The sequence below is a fragment of the Lycorma delicatula genome, chromosome 4 (genome assembly GCF_047948215.1).
Source record: "Lycorma delicatula isolate Av1 chromosome 4, ASM4794821v1, whole genome shotgun sequence".
In the NCBI taxonomy this organism is placed as follows: domain Eukaryota; kingdom Metazoa; phylum Arthropoda; class Insecta; order Hemiptera; family Fulgoridae; genus Lycorma; species Lycorma delicatula.
The window spans coordinates 211,638,910-211,656,444 of record NC_134458.1 but is presented as its reverse complement, the minus strand read 5'-3'; the positions used below and the strand labels follow the sequence as shown (position 1 = coordinate 211,656,444).

The following is a 17,535-nucleotide window of genomic DNA, read 5'->3' as shown; positions in this document are numbered from 1 at the left end:
AAATCTAAATTTTTTCATAAAATATAAAAATAAAACTTTTCAATGGTTAAATCCAGGGATTTGTAACAAAAGTAGAATAGAATTTTCAGTTACTATGATCATGCCACAAAAAGTTACATGGATTATTATGAATAAGATAAGGGGAAGTTGATTTATACTGAAGTAGTTCATGTGATTTGAGCTGTATATTTTTATCTATTAAAAACTTTGAGTGATAGCTTAGTTTGCTTTATATATATAACATGTGCCAAAAAGTATCAATATGTTTTAAAAAGGTATAATTATCATAGAGGGTGGGAAGGATTATTTATTTTACTTCTACTCCTATATAATATTACCACTTACATATAAAGTTTAAGGTATCTTAAATTTTTAATAAGAATAAATATAAAAAATTTTTAACACTTAATATCCATAGTAATATCAATTTTTAATACTTAGTAATAAATAATGTTGTACAAAATTATATTTTTGTGGTGTTTGTACATAATAAGTTAGAAAATAATACATTACTGATATCAGAAAAAAACAAATGTTTTTCAGATTTTTTGTTATTAATATTAAATTTATTGCATTTGTTTTAATCTTCAAAATCTTAAGCCTTAAGATATAATTGTTAACCATTTATCATTTCAATATTTGTTTGTTAACTTGCAGAGCATGTGATTTTTTTTTATCAGTTTTCATCTCTTTATCCTCCTTGTCCTTATTTTTAATCTAGGTCTTCTTTTAATGTCTCTTCATCTTCATTACATGAATTGAATAAAGCATGTTAGTTAGACGAGTTAGGAATCAATAAACGATCTCTATATATTTTAAAATCAAGCAGATGGCATGTAAGAAATAACAGCGACATTACTATCATTTTATCATTTTCCCCATAAGGAAAGATTGCTTCTTAAATTCTAATTGGTTATTAGTGAAGTTTATGAAAAAAATTCCTAAAATTGTATTTAATATTGTTTGTTATAGTAAACTATAGAACGATATTTAAATTATTGCTATAGCTATTACTTGTGTCTCATATCAGTTTAATGTATGTTGATTGAATATTACCACTTACTAAACCAATAATCTATTTTTACTTTGAACCATTTGTACCTTTTAAGCAAATTTTTTCAAATATGTTTTAGCTCATTTAAAACACAGTGCAACATATAAATTCACTTAATATATTACAACTGTCAATTGAGATATAATTTAAATTGTAAATTAAATTGCATTCTCAAGTTATATAATAAAAACTTAGTTTAAAGCCTTAAATGTAAATGAACATGGACATGAAACTAAATTCTATTCTTAATTAACAGGTATGTGTATATGATTGATATAGTTTTAATACTCTGTAAATTGATTAAAAAACCAATTAATAAATTTTAACACAAAGATAGATTTCCTAATTCTGATAATTGTCTTACTATAACAAATGTTACAACTGTTTTGATACTTCTGAATTTTACAATTGGTTAGAACTTGAAAAATTGAAGATATATAACAAACAAGAAAATATTCTGAAAAAAACTTTTGTTATTAAAATAGCTAGGTAAACACAGGAGTTATAAATTTGGAAAGATAAATATTTATAAGCGATTTATCCGGCCAATTTATCTTTACATATTTAAGACGCATCCACACAGAGCAATAATATGGAAAAGATAAATTTTTCTAAATTATGGGTAAAAAATTTGTGAAATAAATTGTTCATAACATACTGATAGAATTGTATAAAGATAAATATTTCCAACTGATTAGTCACCAGTTTAGTTTTCTGCGATTTATCTTTCATTGTTGGAAAGATTTGACCAATTTATCTGCGAAAATTAATCTTTCAAAATTTCAAAAGATTTAATTGTTTTATCTTGATATTAATCATTTGTGTATCAGAGATAACTGGAACCGTCATGTTAGAGGTTTTACTTAGTGAAGTTGTGGGTTCCAGGCTCTATTGTCCCTAGCTTTTGCTAAAACGAGTTGCCATAGGCTAAATCCAAATCAGTCAATATTTTAAATTATCATTATTGTTGACTGCAGGCCACCGTGTAAATTTTTAACAGTTTGTTCTTTTTTACTCTTTTTCTGATCTCCAGTCAGGGCTGGGGTGTAATGTTATCAGTAGTAAACATTAGCCAATCAAAGTAAGAACTTGGATACATATATATCTCCTGTACCCTGACCACTTATTTTTGAGTCTTCCATTTTTTTTTAATTCTTTGTGTAAGGTTGTAGGTTTTGAATTGTTTGCTGTACGAAAGCTTTGTCAGTATCAGGAAAACATTGCCTGCTATCACCAATTAAATCTTTGCACGAGTTAAATTTTAGATTTCTATTTAAAATAATCTGGACTAGTTATTCTCCACAGGCATTGATGACTCAACCTATTAATAAATAACACTGAAAAAACAAAACAGTAATATCAAGAATAAAGTACACACTACAAATAAATTTTTTTATTACTCCCGTAAAAATGAAATGTGTAGTAGTATAAAATAAACAGAACTATATAATAATAATAATAATATAAGACATTGACTAACAGCAGCTGTAACTGGTATGGAATATCTTTTGAAGAATTGTCTACACATGTGTGACAGCTTTATTAGAAATCTTACAAATTGAATTCTCAAAAAAAATCACTCGTCTTTTTCATTTGAGAACAATTTTTTTTAATTTCCCAAACATGGTACCGCTGATATGTTAAATAAATAAAATTAACAATTAATATAATCCACCTTACCAGCACGTTGATGCATTCTCTAAATCTTTCGGCTTACTTGGAAGCCATCGAGTTAAAATTATACTAGTATACTCATTTGAGTATACTAGTAGGACCGGGACAGTCATGACATTTTTTAAATTTTAACTATGATTTTTAAACTTTGACTTTAATGCATTAATTTTAACTCCTGAGATGGCTTCCAAGTCAGCTGAAAGATCTAGAGAACATATCTACATGCTGGTAAGGTGGATTATATTAATTGTTAATTTATAAATTTTTTAACTATGACAGATAAAATCACCCAAATCTTATGTCTGTATCCATGTACCAATATTTCTTTTCAGTGATTTATGTAATTGCTTTCAATGTAAAAAACTAAAATATGTATTTTGGTGGATACTTACTAAAATCCAAGCTGAGTACATAATAAAATTATAATAACTAATGATATTTTTTGTATTTCTTGATTTTATTCTAAAAACACTGTTAAAGCTGTTCTCATTTTATAACATTGTATAAGTAATATTTATTTGTCAGTTAATACTTTGAATTTTTTTTTAATTAATTTTTTTTTTAATATATTTTTTTATATGTACTTTGATCTCTGTAAAATGACACAATCTTACTAAAAATGTTCATAACAGTTTTTGAGTGAAATGTTGATTTTTATTAAGTGTTTTGTTATAGCTCTTTATTTGCATTCTATTTATTTTTATTGTTTAATAAAGGTTGAAGAGATGGCTGCAAGACAGCAAGCTGGAGCTGGATGTGGTCCTGTGGGCGTTAAAGCACCTGCGATACACAGGTGGGGTTTCTTAAGGGCGAGAGGGCCACGTTGCAATCAAGATATTGTCCGAATTATGAAAACATTACAACCGTTGTTACAGGATGCAATACAGAAAAAATGTACGACACGTCTATGGGATGCACCATATACTGTCTCTGGACCATTAACATGGAGACAGTTCCATAGGCTTGCTGGAAGAGGTAATTTTGCAATATTCTGTTTTTTTCTTTGTTGCCATTTATTTATTTAACCAGTCAATATACATCAGTTAATACACATCAGTACACCTGCTGAGGTAATAGTGATTACCTGTTCGCAGGACTGGAACATACATACTAAAAAAACTGAACTTAACTAAAACACACCAGATATACATCTTATATATATCTCCAAAAGTAATGATCACACCACGTATGATCCTTTTAAGCATAGAATTCAAAAAATTCAACTAGGGCGCTTTAACTTGTTAAAGTGCTCTGTTGAGTATTTTAACAAAATATAAAATTTATATATTCAATTTAATCCATCCATTCCTTAAGTTTTCTGCTTATGGTACGCTTATTTCCTATTAATCTGAGATCATGTGGCAGTAGATTAAATATTTTTATAGCTTTGATATAACTGCTTTTGAATCTTATTCATGAATGCTTATTAGTCTTATTCATTCTCGGCATTGGAATATATTTATTTGTTGTTGTACTATGATGAATTTATTTTGTAATTTAATGATGGGTAAGAAAACACCTGTTCAATGTTCATAGGTAATTTCTCACTAAAAGTATTTTTACTTATTATTCTCAACATTCTTTCCTGGAGGGACTGCATTAAGTTTGTCCACATTTTGTATGCACCACCCCATGCAATAATTCCATAATTAATTAAGCTGTGGAAAAAGGTGTAATATATCATTCTTAATGTTTTTGTTTCATGATTTTTGATAGCTTATAAAATATAAATACTAGGTATTTAGTCATTTTGATTACGAACTCAACTTGTTTATCCCATTTCAGGTTAAGATCAATAATCATTCCTAAATATTTACTATATTTAACTCTTTTCAGCTTAACACCTTTGATTTGCACATTCATTTTCATGGTATACTGTCACTGTAGGTTCCGAAGATCATAAATACTGTCTTGTCTACATTCAGAGATAACTTATTCAGGGCTAGCCAATTTGAAATATTGTTTTAAGTATTCATTCATTTTTCTTTCAACTTCAATCCAATTTTTGCCAGTTGCAGCTACAACCTTCAGGTATATCCACAAGAACATCATTGATATACAATATAAGAAATAGGAGTCCTAAGATTGTACCGTGCAGAACTCCTATTGATATCTTCCTATAATATTTGGCTACTTCAACTCTAACATTCTGTTGCCTGTTATTTAGATAACGTTCCATAAGTTTCAAAGTTTTCTTCCTGATACCATATCTATAAAGCTTATCCAATAAAATTCAGTGGTCTACAATGTCAAATGCTTTTGCTAGGTCCAAAAATGTAAAAGCCATTTGATTATTTTTATCCAATTCATTTTATAGTTTATTAGTTATGTAGCTGAGAGCATCATTAGTTCCTTTATTCTTTATAAAACCATATTGATTATTTGCTAGTATTCTACATTCAGATACAGAGTCGTAAATCCTTTTATGAATTATTTTCTCAAAGATTTTTTCCAGATTCATATTAGAGATATAGGTTTATAGTTACTCATATTACATTTAGGACCTTTGGTATAACTTCAGTTCTCTTTAGACCGTCAGGCTGTATAACAAGCTAATGTCTTAATTGATTTTGTATTAAAAATTATCTATGCCATTTTCTAACTTCAGATCTTTAATGATTTGTTGTATTTCTATCTCATCAGTACATTTAACAAATATAGTTTTATCATTCATAGGCGGTAGTTTTATATTCTTATTCAACGGTTGTAAAATCTTTTTGCTTAAATTATCTCCTATTTCACAAAAATATGTCTTCATAATATTCGCAATTTCTTCAAGCTTTTCAATCTTATTCTTGCTATCATAATAAATATAATTTATTCCATTATTTTTATTTACCTTATTTCCAAGTTTTGAGTTTATAAATTTCCATAAATTCCTGATACCACAATTTTTTTCTAATTTACTGTCGAAATTCATTTTAGCCATTTTTATAACTTAAGGTTTTATCATAGTTTTTTTGTTCAGTTTTCAATTTTTCATTTGTGGGCTCTATTTCCATGTTTTATATAGTAACTTTTTTCTAATACAGGAGTTTATTATTCCTGTAGTAATCTAATCCTTTCTAGGTATTTTATTTCTATCTTTTCTAACTTGACTAATATATTTGGTACCATCAATATATTTCCTTATTACCATTATGAGACTATCAGTTGCTTCATTTGGATCTTTCATAGAGTTTATGCTCTTCCAAATAACTGTTTCAGTATAATTTTTGAGTTTGCCATAATTTAAATTTTATCTTATACCAGTTGTTTTTATTTCCAATTTATTCAAAGATGCTAATAACGGGTAATTGTCTGTCATTGAGCTTTCAAGTTTTAATGTCCTGAAGATTAATGATGTGGTTTTGATGAACATATTGTCAATGCACTGTCCATCGTTTTCATTATCGGATGGTCTTGTTACCGTGTGAAAACCGGGTATATATCCATTCCCAAGAAAATTATTTAAAAGTTCTTGACTTATATCATCATATTCTAGCAAATCAATATTATAGTCTCCAATGATTATATTATTTTTGAGATTTTTCTTCTGATTTAATAATTTCTTTATATGATTGATAAATTCAAGTTTAGGCATATAATGTGATCTATATATTGCTGATACCTCAAAGTTGCTCAACTCATCGATTTTCACACTTGTATTTAGAACTTTGTCTGTCTATTTTTATAATTTCAGTACTATCCATTAAATTTTCCTTCACGTATATAACAATACCATCCGATTTGTTGATCATCCTGTTATTGTAATATATTCTACACTCTGTCAAACAAAAACATGTTTGAACAGAAACAGAAACTTGAAAACTTTCAAGTTTTCAAGTTTCAGTACAAATAATGATATAAGGGATAGTTGATAAACTCTCAACAAAAATTTCAAGTTTTTCATGATTGGCATTTAAGCTTCTTATGTTTAGGTATAGTATTAATCTATCATCACCATGGGTATTTCTGTTGAGAGTTTCAAGATTACAATATGTTGTTTCTTCTTATTCTCTCACTTGAATCAGTTCCTTTCCCCTTTTCCACTGAACACTGCATATTTATGCAGTTGGACAATTCTGTTGCTTGTATAAAGTGCATAAGGGACTTTTGTGTAGTCTAGTTATTGATGTAGCAGGTGTCATCCATTGAGTTACCCTTGGTCAATGTGCCTGTATATTTGTATTGTTCCATATCTGTAATTCAGGTATCACAGAATAATCAGTCATCTCAATTAACTTTTTTGCTCTGTTCTTATATTTTTGGCACATATTCAAGGCCATGGTAGAATGATTAGTGTTATAATTAGATTTGTATTTATTGTTATAAATACAATTTGGACCACCTTACTTCTTGACTTGAGGACATGTTAGTTTCATGTTTATCAGAACACTTTAGGCATATTACTTCATTTCTACATTTCTTTCCACTATGTCCAAAACTACCACACTTGAAGCTTGGTCTAACATTTATCATATCATAAATTCTACAATTGTGATATCCTACAAAAATTTGATCGTTGCTTTCTCTTAGATGTATATAAATTTCAGGTGAAACTCCATAACTGTATCCATTCCAGAATTTTTATTGGTGTACATGTGTAAAACTTGGCCTTTGGTGCTAAAATTGCTAAAATTCCTGTTATTTATATCTTAATATGTTCAATTTTTTTTATTGTCCATTTTTTCATAATTATCTTTTCCAACTATTTTTGTTTTGTGTTTTAGTAATTGTTCCACTCAAATTTTAAAAGCACCAGGTAATTTATTTTGTAGAACTTTTCAGTTGTAAATGCACTATTTTCATTCATACAACTGATAACCATTTCATTATCATTCTTCATGTAGATTCATTTAGTTTGAATAGATTTATTTATCTTTTATCATGTTTTATCTTTTATCTTTTATTTATCTTTTATGTATGATCGATCATCCTTGTTCATTCTCTTTATTATTATTTTTGGTACTCTTTTTGTTTGAGGTTTAATTTGGGTTAGTTATTTATGCAAAAGTTGGTTTACTTACTTGTTCACTTTCTTGTATCCTATTGAATTCCATTAACAGTGCATTTTTTTTTATTAATTCCTTGTTTAGTTGTTTTAGTAATATGTTTTCTTTTTTCATGATTTCATATTCTGCATCTTCATTTATTATTATAGTATTACGCGTGTCTTCAGATTCTTGCAGTTCTTTAAGCATTTGTGCCCTGCTATCTTCTTGTATTTGGCTTTTAATTTCAGTTATTATTGTTCTTTGCAAAGTCACTTAGTGACTTGTCCATACTTTGAGGTTAGATTATGCTCCAGACACATTACTAATGTATCACATATTTGGTTCCACTTATTTTCACAAAATCACTTTGATGAAATATTCCTTCACATAATATACACACTACTACTACAAATTTTATTATGTAGTACATAAATATCTATGCTTACTAATTATTAAATTTTGCAAAAGTTTTTTTTTTATATGTACACATAGAATATGATTATTTTATATATTTAAATTCTATTAAATAATCCACCTAATACAGAATGTTGAGAAAGACATATCTTACTTTAATTTTTCTTGAAAGTACTGTCTCAGGATCCTGCTTCCTCATTCATGACTTAAATAATTCTGTTATTGCAAAATAAAAATAAGAATATTAAAATAATGATAATTGCTTATTAATTAACATGAGTGCTGCTATCTGTAGCAGTTTTTATGACACTAGAATGGCTAGTTATGACATTACTAACATATATCCTAGCTTACCACCTGTAGACCGTACCATAAAAATAATAAAAAATAAATTAAAATGTAACCAAGAAGATCCAAAATTTATTAAAGATATCTTCACTATTATAAGAAATATATGTAAACAAAACTATTTTGTGTTTAATAACGAATATTTTACACAAACAATACCTTAACCTACAGGAATTCCACTATCAGCTATTATGTCAGAAATATATTTACAGAATTTTTAGAGTGAATTAGTACATAGTATCCAGTAAAATTACAATAAAGTTGTAAATGTTCCATATAATAAGTAAAAAATAGAAAAATTTGTTACAAAAATTACCGGCCTGATTTCATTTATTAGACAAGGAATCATAAGAATATTAGTTCTGTAAGTGTGATATGTTTTACGTGTAAATGAAATTGAGCCGGTAAGAGTTTTGTAACAAATTTTTCTATTTTTTGCTTATTATATGGAACACTTAAACATTGTTTATTGTATATCTATTGTCTATTATATATATTTAACATATATTTTCTTTTAAATAAAATTCTAAATTAATAACAGATTTTGATAATAGAAATCTAATGTCTTACCTATTTTGATATCACTATCATTTTGTTAAAAACAGTTTTATTTATATTACAGAAATTTTTGTTTTTTGAGCGGAAGAAATGGTATCTGCAAGACTCTTACCGTACAGTTTACAATTTCATTGCAATTTTTTTTGGATTTCACTGTGTTTTATTAGACTATTCTTTTATTTTATTTATGAATTACTGAATGTTACGAGGGTCGTTCAATAAGTCCTTAGAAAATCCAAGAGATGATGCTCATAGTATCGAAAATGGTTTATTTTTAGTAAGCGTCATTTGTCGCTAGAGTGCAGTTAAAGTTTCATCTGTATCCATTACATAGTTTCATTGTCATTGTTGATTGAAGCAACAAGCTATTGTTTTTAAAAAAAAAAAATGGAAAAACGTGAGTTTCGAGTGGTGATTAAACACTTATATTTAAAGGGCTTAACACCAAAATAGATCAAAGTTGAGTTGGATGAAGTTCATGGTACATCTGCTCCTATCTTTGCAAGTGTTTATAATTGGGTAAATGAGTTTAAATGTGGCCATACATCCACAAAAGATTAACATTGTTTTGGACATCCAGTGGAAGTAACCACCCCCAAAATGATTGACAGAATTCATGATATATGGTTTTGAGTGATCAACGAATTAAAGTCCACAAAATAGTTGAGGCCACGGGCATATTGCAAGATACAGTGTTTTCAATTTTGCACGAAAAATTGGGTGTGAAAAAATTTTGGCAAGATGAGTGCCACGTTTGCTATCAGTGGAGAATAAATGCAATTGTGTGGTTGACTCCAAGGCTGTTTCGGCGCTTTTCCATCGCAATCTTGATGAGTTTGTATGTCGATACATTACTGTGGACAATACATGGATATACTACTACACTCAAGAGACAAAGGAACAGTCAAAACAGTGGGTTTTAGAAGGCAAACGGGCAGGCGAAGATGGTGAAATCAGCCAGCAAGATGATGGCGATGGTTTTTTGGGATGCATGCGGTATCATCTACATTGATTACTTGGAAAAAGGACTAACAATAACTGGAGAGTATTATGCATTGTTATTGCACTGGTTAAGTGAAGAAATCAAGAAAAAACATCCTCATTTGAAAAAGAAAAGATCCTCTTCCATCAAGACAATGCACAGGTGCACACCTACGCAGTTTCGATGGCCAAAATTATGAAATTAAAGTTCAGATTTTACAAACATCCACTGGATTTGGCCCCCAGTGATTTTTTTATTTTTATTTCCAAACTTGAAAAAATGGCTTGGCAGGCAATAGTTCATATCAAACGAGGAGGTCATCGCCCAAACAGATACTTATTTTGAGGACTTTCTGAAATTCTACTTTTTGGACGGCTTAAAAAAGTTGGAGAAATGCTTGGAAATGTATATAGAGTTAAAAGGAGATTATGTTGAAAAATAAAAAAAATTACACAAAATAATTTGTTTTTAATACTATCTTTTTCTAAGGACTTATTGAACGACCCTCGTATCTTATGGATTTATTATTATAATTTATTGCCTTTCTAGAACAAACAAATATAGATTTTTTGAATTTCTCAGCCAATTTTTTTTTTTTTTTTTTGTTTATAATCATATTCACTTCATACCATGTTTTTCCTTTTTTAATAAAACTAATATAATGATCTTCACGAATCGAAGATCCATGATGTAATATTCCACTTATTATTTTGTAAATGTAACTCAATTTTTGCATATTCGTGGACACACTTTTTATATTATTATTGAATGAACCTTTTTTTATTTGTCCATCAAATACTTCTAACAGTAGAATAAAAATTTTACCAATCGAATCTATTTCTGTTTTATGTAACAAACCTTTTTTGCCATATTTACAACACTTTCCTACTGTTTGTGTTTTATTAGCAGCTATAATCTCTAGTAAACTAATAATACTATCAAGTACTGCTACCTATCAGTGCGATTCGTAAACCCACCTTTTTGAGGAAAAGTGACACATTCAAGTCCTGTGGTTCATCAAATTGAAGAATAAAAAACATTGTCTAACAAAATTTGAGGTATTTTTTGAAAGTATTCTTCATTAAAAATCTAATTTAACTGTTTTCATGCTTATTTTTTAATTTTTTCTCAATTTTCATTTCACTTTTAGGTTAGGTCATGTTTACAACTGTAAACATAGTTTATTGACTTTGCCGTGCTGTTCTGCAGACTCTTACTGGCATAGTCTAATGAATTTCTTGATCACTCATACAAATAAAGTTTTAATATGGGCACTATTTATTATTATATTCTTATTATATATTATATTCTCATTATATATAACCTGGTAATAAACAATGTAAATTAATAATTTTAAACAAATTAAATTTTTATAATGAAAATTTAGAATTCACATTTGAAATAGATAATAATTGAATGTTAAATTATTTAGACATCTATATCAAAATAAACAAGGACAACCAAATTGAAACATCAGTATATAGAAAACTTATATCTATAAGTATAACAATTATAAGTATAAGTATAACAATTTATAAAAAGTCAGATCACCCTCGGTCTCATAAAAGTAATAGAATTAATTAAATGATTAATAGAGCCATCAAATATACACAAAATAATAAAGAAAAGTTAAATAATTGAAATAAACATCATAAAACACAGCGGTTAAAAATGGATATGATACTACTTTAATTAATAATATTTATATAATACAACTATCAAACACAATAACAAAATAACTACCATGTAAACAATACATAAGACGTAGTGTGAAAAAATATAAGGTATTTTATACTAAAGTAAAATATAAAGTATTATATACTAATAATATTGTTAAATTATTTATAATAATATTATTTAAACCGACATATAAACCTAATAACCATATTATAAAATATTTAAAAATAATAATAAAATAAACATTCTGTGTGGAATTTAGAAAATTAAATATAATGATTATGGTGCTATTTATATAGGGAAAATAAATAATTTAAAACTAGATTTCTTAATCATTATAGAAATTATAAAAATAATAAATTAGGTTTTCTAATATGGCAGACCATAAACAATAAATATTCTAATTCTGATATTAACACAAATTTAGAAATTAATAAAGATGACAAAATTAAATATATTAGAAAAATATTACATATATAAATACAAACAAAATTTTAATTTGATAAACCATCAAATAGTATTTGAGGGTCTTATAAAATCTGCAACAGATAGCAGCACTCATGTAGATTAATATACAATTATCATTATTGTATTATTTTTATTTTTAAATTTTTATTATGTAATAACGGAATTATGTCAGTCATGGCAGGATGCAGGATCCTGCAAAAATACTTTAATGAAAAATTAAGGTAAGATGGCTTATCTCGCTTTTCTGTATTAGGTGGTTTATTTAATAGAACTTAAATATAATTTAACATTGCAGAGAAATAATATGAATCTTAAAGATTAATACCAGTAAAATAGTGTGTATATATATATATATATATATACACACTATTTTATAATCTTAAAGATTAATACCAGTAAAATAGTGTGTGTATATATATATATATATATATATATATATATATATATATATATATATATATATAGTGTCTCTTCAGTCATTTGACTGGTTTGATGCAACTCTCCAAGATTCCCTATCTAGTGCTAGTCGTTTCACTTCAGTATACCCTCTACATCCTACATCCCTAACAATTTGTTTTACATATTCCAAACATGGCCTGTCTACACAATTTTTTCCTTCTACCTGTCCTTCCAATATTAAAGCGACTATTACAGGATGCCTTAGTATGTGGCCTATAAGTCTGTCTCTTCTTTTAACTATATTTTTCCAAATGCTCTTCTTTCTTCATCTATTTGCCGCAGTACCTCTTCATATGTCACTTTATCCACCCATCTGATTTTTAACATTCTCCTGTAGCACCACATTTCAAAAGCTTCTAATCTTTTCTTCTCAGATACTCCGATTGTCCAAGTTTCACTTCCATATAAAGCGACACTCCAAACATACACTTTCAAAAATCTTTTCCTGACATTTAAATTAATTTTTGATGTTAACAAATTATATTTCTTACTGAAGGCTCGTTTAGCTTGTGCTATTCGGCATTTTATATCGCTCCTGCTTCGTCCATCTTTAGTAATTCTACTTCCCAAATAACAAAATTCTTCTACCTCCTATTTTCACATTCAGTGGTCCATCTTTGTTATTTCTACTACATTTCATTACTTTTGTTTTGTTCTTGTTTATTTTCATGCGATAGTTCTTGCGTAGGACTTCATCTATGCCGTTCATTGTTTCTTCTAAATCCTTTTTACTCTCGGCTAGAATTACTATATCATCAGCAAATCGTAGCATCTTTATCTTTTCACCTTGTACTGTTATTCCGAATCTAAATTGTTCTTTAACATCATTAACTGCTACTTACATTTTTATTGTTGGAAGTATATTCAATGTAATATTCAATTTACCATAATTATATAAATACTAAATTGATGCTTTAGAAAATAAATTTGTTTTAAACTTGCTATCTTTCTCTTGGATCCTGCAAGAAATGTTTTCCTTTTTTATCATCCAATATGCCAGTGATATTTTTTTTGTAGCAGTCGTATTGAAGTATATTAATTTATTTTATAATGTTAATTGTGAGAAATTATTTTTTTATTTTGTTAGTCTACAACTATAACAGTCAATTTAAAAATTTCTTGTTCTAACTTGGAACCTAACCCAGAATCAATATTAGTACTATCTTTTCTACTGGAAGATTTGTTTATCAAAGTTATCTTCTTTTTACTCGTATGTAGTAAACCAAGAACCATTTAGAAATTACATAATTTTATTTTAACATTCTAGAGCACTCTCTCTGTCATTTTATAATGTAGCTTCATAATCTTCCCTCTCAACATTGCGAGTTTCATGGATTACATTCCGGAGATTTCCTCCCCAATATCTAGATAATTTTTGTTTCTATTGCCGGGCTTTTGAATTTTTTTATTTTCCTAGCATATTTTTTTTTAAGGAAAAAGTTCTTAAAACATTAGGTATCTATTAACAGGGGGCTGTTAATTTTAACTTAAAAATTTATTTTGTTTTCTTCTTTAAATCTGAACTTTAGTTGATTTGTTTTGTCACATTTTCTTAATGTTATCAGTTAAATGACACCAGCCAGAAGTAACATTGGAATTTCAATAAATACAAATCCCAATGATGCAAGAAAGGTTTTCCAACATGTACATGGTGTGCACGTGTGTGTTTACATTGTATGAAAAAAATTAAGAAATTATTTTATTTATCAAATTTATTTTTGTTCTTCCGATTTCAGGGACTGATGATCGCTGTGAGCCTCAGCCTATACCAGCTCTTGTTGTTGGTCATGAAAAGGATTGGTTGTCATTATCACCATATGGTCTTCAATATTGGGAGAAGCTTTTATTGGAACCTTACTCATATGCACGTGACATCGCTTATGTTGTTGTTGCACCTGATAATGATTATGTGTTACAAAGGGTGCGAACTTTTTTTAAAGAACTCAGCTCAACATATGAGGTATATTATATTTTAACATTTGATTCAAAATGAAAAGGTTTTATTTTATTGTTTTTAATTCACTTAATCTGAATATTTTTATAAATACAATAATAAATTCTTGCATTAGTTCTTCATGTAAATAATATAACTATTTTTATAAAAAATCTAGATATGAAAGGTCTTAATATTGGCAATATTAGCAAAAATTTGTGTAGAAGTATTTCAGATAGATAAAAAAATGTAAAATAAAGAGAAAAAAATATATAATACATGTTTTTGTCTGAAAAAATAGAGCATATACAATAATCATTCATCTAGATAACACAGTTCTACACTTTGCCAACAGGTAAGTAATAGCTTAAGCAGGGCTGATTGAATATAGTGAAAGTAGAGAGTAACAGAACTACAATATCTTTGTTTACAGATCTTTTCATATTAAAAGCCGATACAATGAAAATTTATTCAGGATCCTGCAGTTGATATTTTGATTAATTTTATTAAATTGTATTCTTTCTTAAAATTCCTAGTTTTCCCCCTTAGTGTGGAGTTTATTTGATAAATATGAGTAAATTTATAAAATTTTAAAGTTTGGTGCAATGGCTTTATGAACAATTTGTATTTTATCATTATTTAAATCATTAACTAATAATAACTTTCATTGTTCCTTGTTGTTTTCATTGTGTTTTTAATACTTCTGTAATTCTTCTTTTTTTTTAAAGAAAGAATAAAACTAAATAAATAGAAAGTTAAATAAAATAAAAAACTGGTACTCCTAACGAGGAGTAACTAGGAATAGACAATTAGTTAAATTGGTATGAGAAAACTGTCTGAAGCATCTGGTTCCTACCTCTTCAATTATCCTCAATATTTACTTGACAATACATCTACAGCTTATATCATACCCTTACTAGACAAGTCTTGTTCACAATGATTTAATTATGTAAAATGTATTGTTGTTGGAACTTAACTGAATATAATTTTTGTAAGTCTAATTCGAACTGTTGTAGTTCACCATTTTAAAAAGTAGAATCATTTTATTATTAGATTTTTATTTTTAATTTCAAGTTTAAAAAGTGTAAAATTTATTTTAAATTGTACTTTTAGAAATTTTTAATTCATTACTATTGTTAATTGATTTCAGGTGTGTCGATTAGGAAGACATTGCCCTATCACCAAAGTGCTAAGAGATGGTATTCTTCGAGTAGGTAAAACTGCTGCTGTTAAATTGTCTAAGGAACCTGTTGATGAATGGTTTACAATGCTCGGAGAAAATAACACTACCAATATGCTCAAACTATACGCTCAAGTAATTATTTTTCTTTTTATTACTTTTTGTTATATTTTTTCTACTGTAATATCACCTTTTACTTTCCCTGTGGTTATAATGTACAACATAGATGAAGTGATAACTTGGTAGTGAACAATCTTCCATTAAATTTTTGTATTTCTCAACTTTTTGAACTCCTCAAGATCCAAAAATATTAAAGTTTTGATTAGAAAGTTTTGTATGTAATGCATGTGTTGATGTCTGACTGGATTTGCACCTGCGGTTTTAAGTTATTTTTATTTATATCTTCTGCACATTAATAGAATACCGTAGAACAGAATTTAATTTGTGAACATTATTTTTTTTTATGACTTACTTATTAATGAATAACAACATAAAAGGTTTTTTTCTTTTTTTAGAAAAGGCAATAAATAAGGTTATAAGATAAAACAATTTTAAGTTTTAGCACTGGGCTGGCATTTAAAACTTTTTAGCTTTATGCAAATTCTAATAAAGTCAGCAACATTTTTGCCAGACTCATTTCTGGAATTTTGAAGAAAGTAAAATAGTTTCTATATGTTAGTTAACATTAAATTTAATTATCATGATTTAAATTTTTTTAGGTATGTCGTCATCATTTGGCGCCTCACCTATCACAGGTTCCAATGGACCGGACATTACTTGATCCACCTGAAGGTAGTACACCAGCTCGTCCTGCACCTTCACCGATGCCTCCACCTCCTTCAACTCCAGAGGATAAAGCTCCTAGTACACCAAAGGGTACAGATTCACAAGGTCAATTTTTTTTTAGTTTCTTTACTAGTTTTGTGCAATAAGAGTTCTCTAATATTTTTGTTAGTATTAAATTATTTAGTTAATAAGGTATTGGGTAAAAAATAAAAGTAAAGTTTTATTTAATTAGTTCACTGTATCGTGTAACAAGTTATAATTTTTTTCTTTCAGTTTCAGTTTCAGTTTTTAACATATATCTTATGAAAATTGCTTCTTTATTAAAGTATTAAAGTAAAGTATTAAGTAAAGTTTATTAAAGTATTACTAGGATAAGTTTTTGAAAAAGAAAATAAATAGTTTTTATTGATTTTTTTTATTATTGGGATGATAAACAAGTGGTAAGTTAATAAATTTTTCCCTGAGAAAGAAATTAATATTATAACTTGATGTTCCTGAAGTTTCAGTGCACATAATGTCATGGAAATTGAAGGATTTAAAAGGAGAATAAAATGTCAACGCTGAAGCCATGTAAAATAAGCCAATTCCTATAGAAAACTGCTGAGTACAGTTTTAATGCATTTTGTTTGTAATTAATTTTTAAAAACCATAGAGTTATTGCATTCTAATATATGTATATGTATATATATATATATATATAAGCAACATTCAGTAATTAAAGAAACAAATTGATGTAGAAAAAAACCTATGTATTTTTACAAAATGAGACTTTTACTGCTTCTCAACGTAATCCCCACCAATATTAGTACACTTGTCCCAACGATGAACTAGTTTTTTTATATCTAATCCAAAGAAGTCTATGTCTTGTTGTTTGAGCCACTTTCCCATAAATTCTTTGACCTCCTCATTGCTGAACATTTTTCCATGTAATGCCCCCTTGAGTGGACCAAATGAAAATTCAAGGGAGCCAAATCTGGACTGTAGGGAGGATGTGGTAGTATCTCCCAACCCATTTTTCCAATGGTT

General features: G+C 27.7%; 1 protein-coding gene across 1 annotated transcript in view; it reads left to right on the top strand.

Moving 5' to 3' along the window:
• skd (mediator complex subunit skuld) overlaps nt 1-17,535 on the top strand; it is a 105,536-nt gene that overhangs the window by 64,438 nt on the left and 23,563 nt on the right. Inside the window, exons 15-18 of the mRNA XM_075365145.1 lie at nt 3,445-3,703; nt 14,347-14,570; nt 15,694-15,858; nt 16,443-16,614. Of these exons, the coding sequence (XP_075221260.1) occupies nt 3,445-3,703; nt 14,347-14,570; nt 15,694-15,858; nt 16,443-16,614 (820 nt within the window). The remainder of the gene's footprint in view (nt 1-3,444; nt 3,704-14,346; nt 14,571-15,693; nt 15,859-16,442; nt 16,615-17,535) is intronic.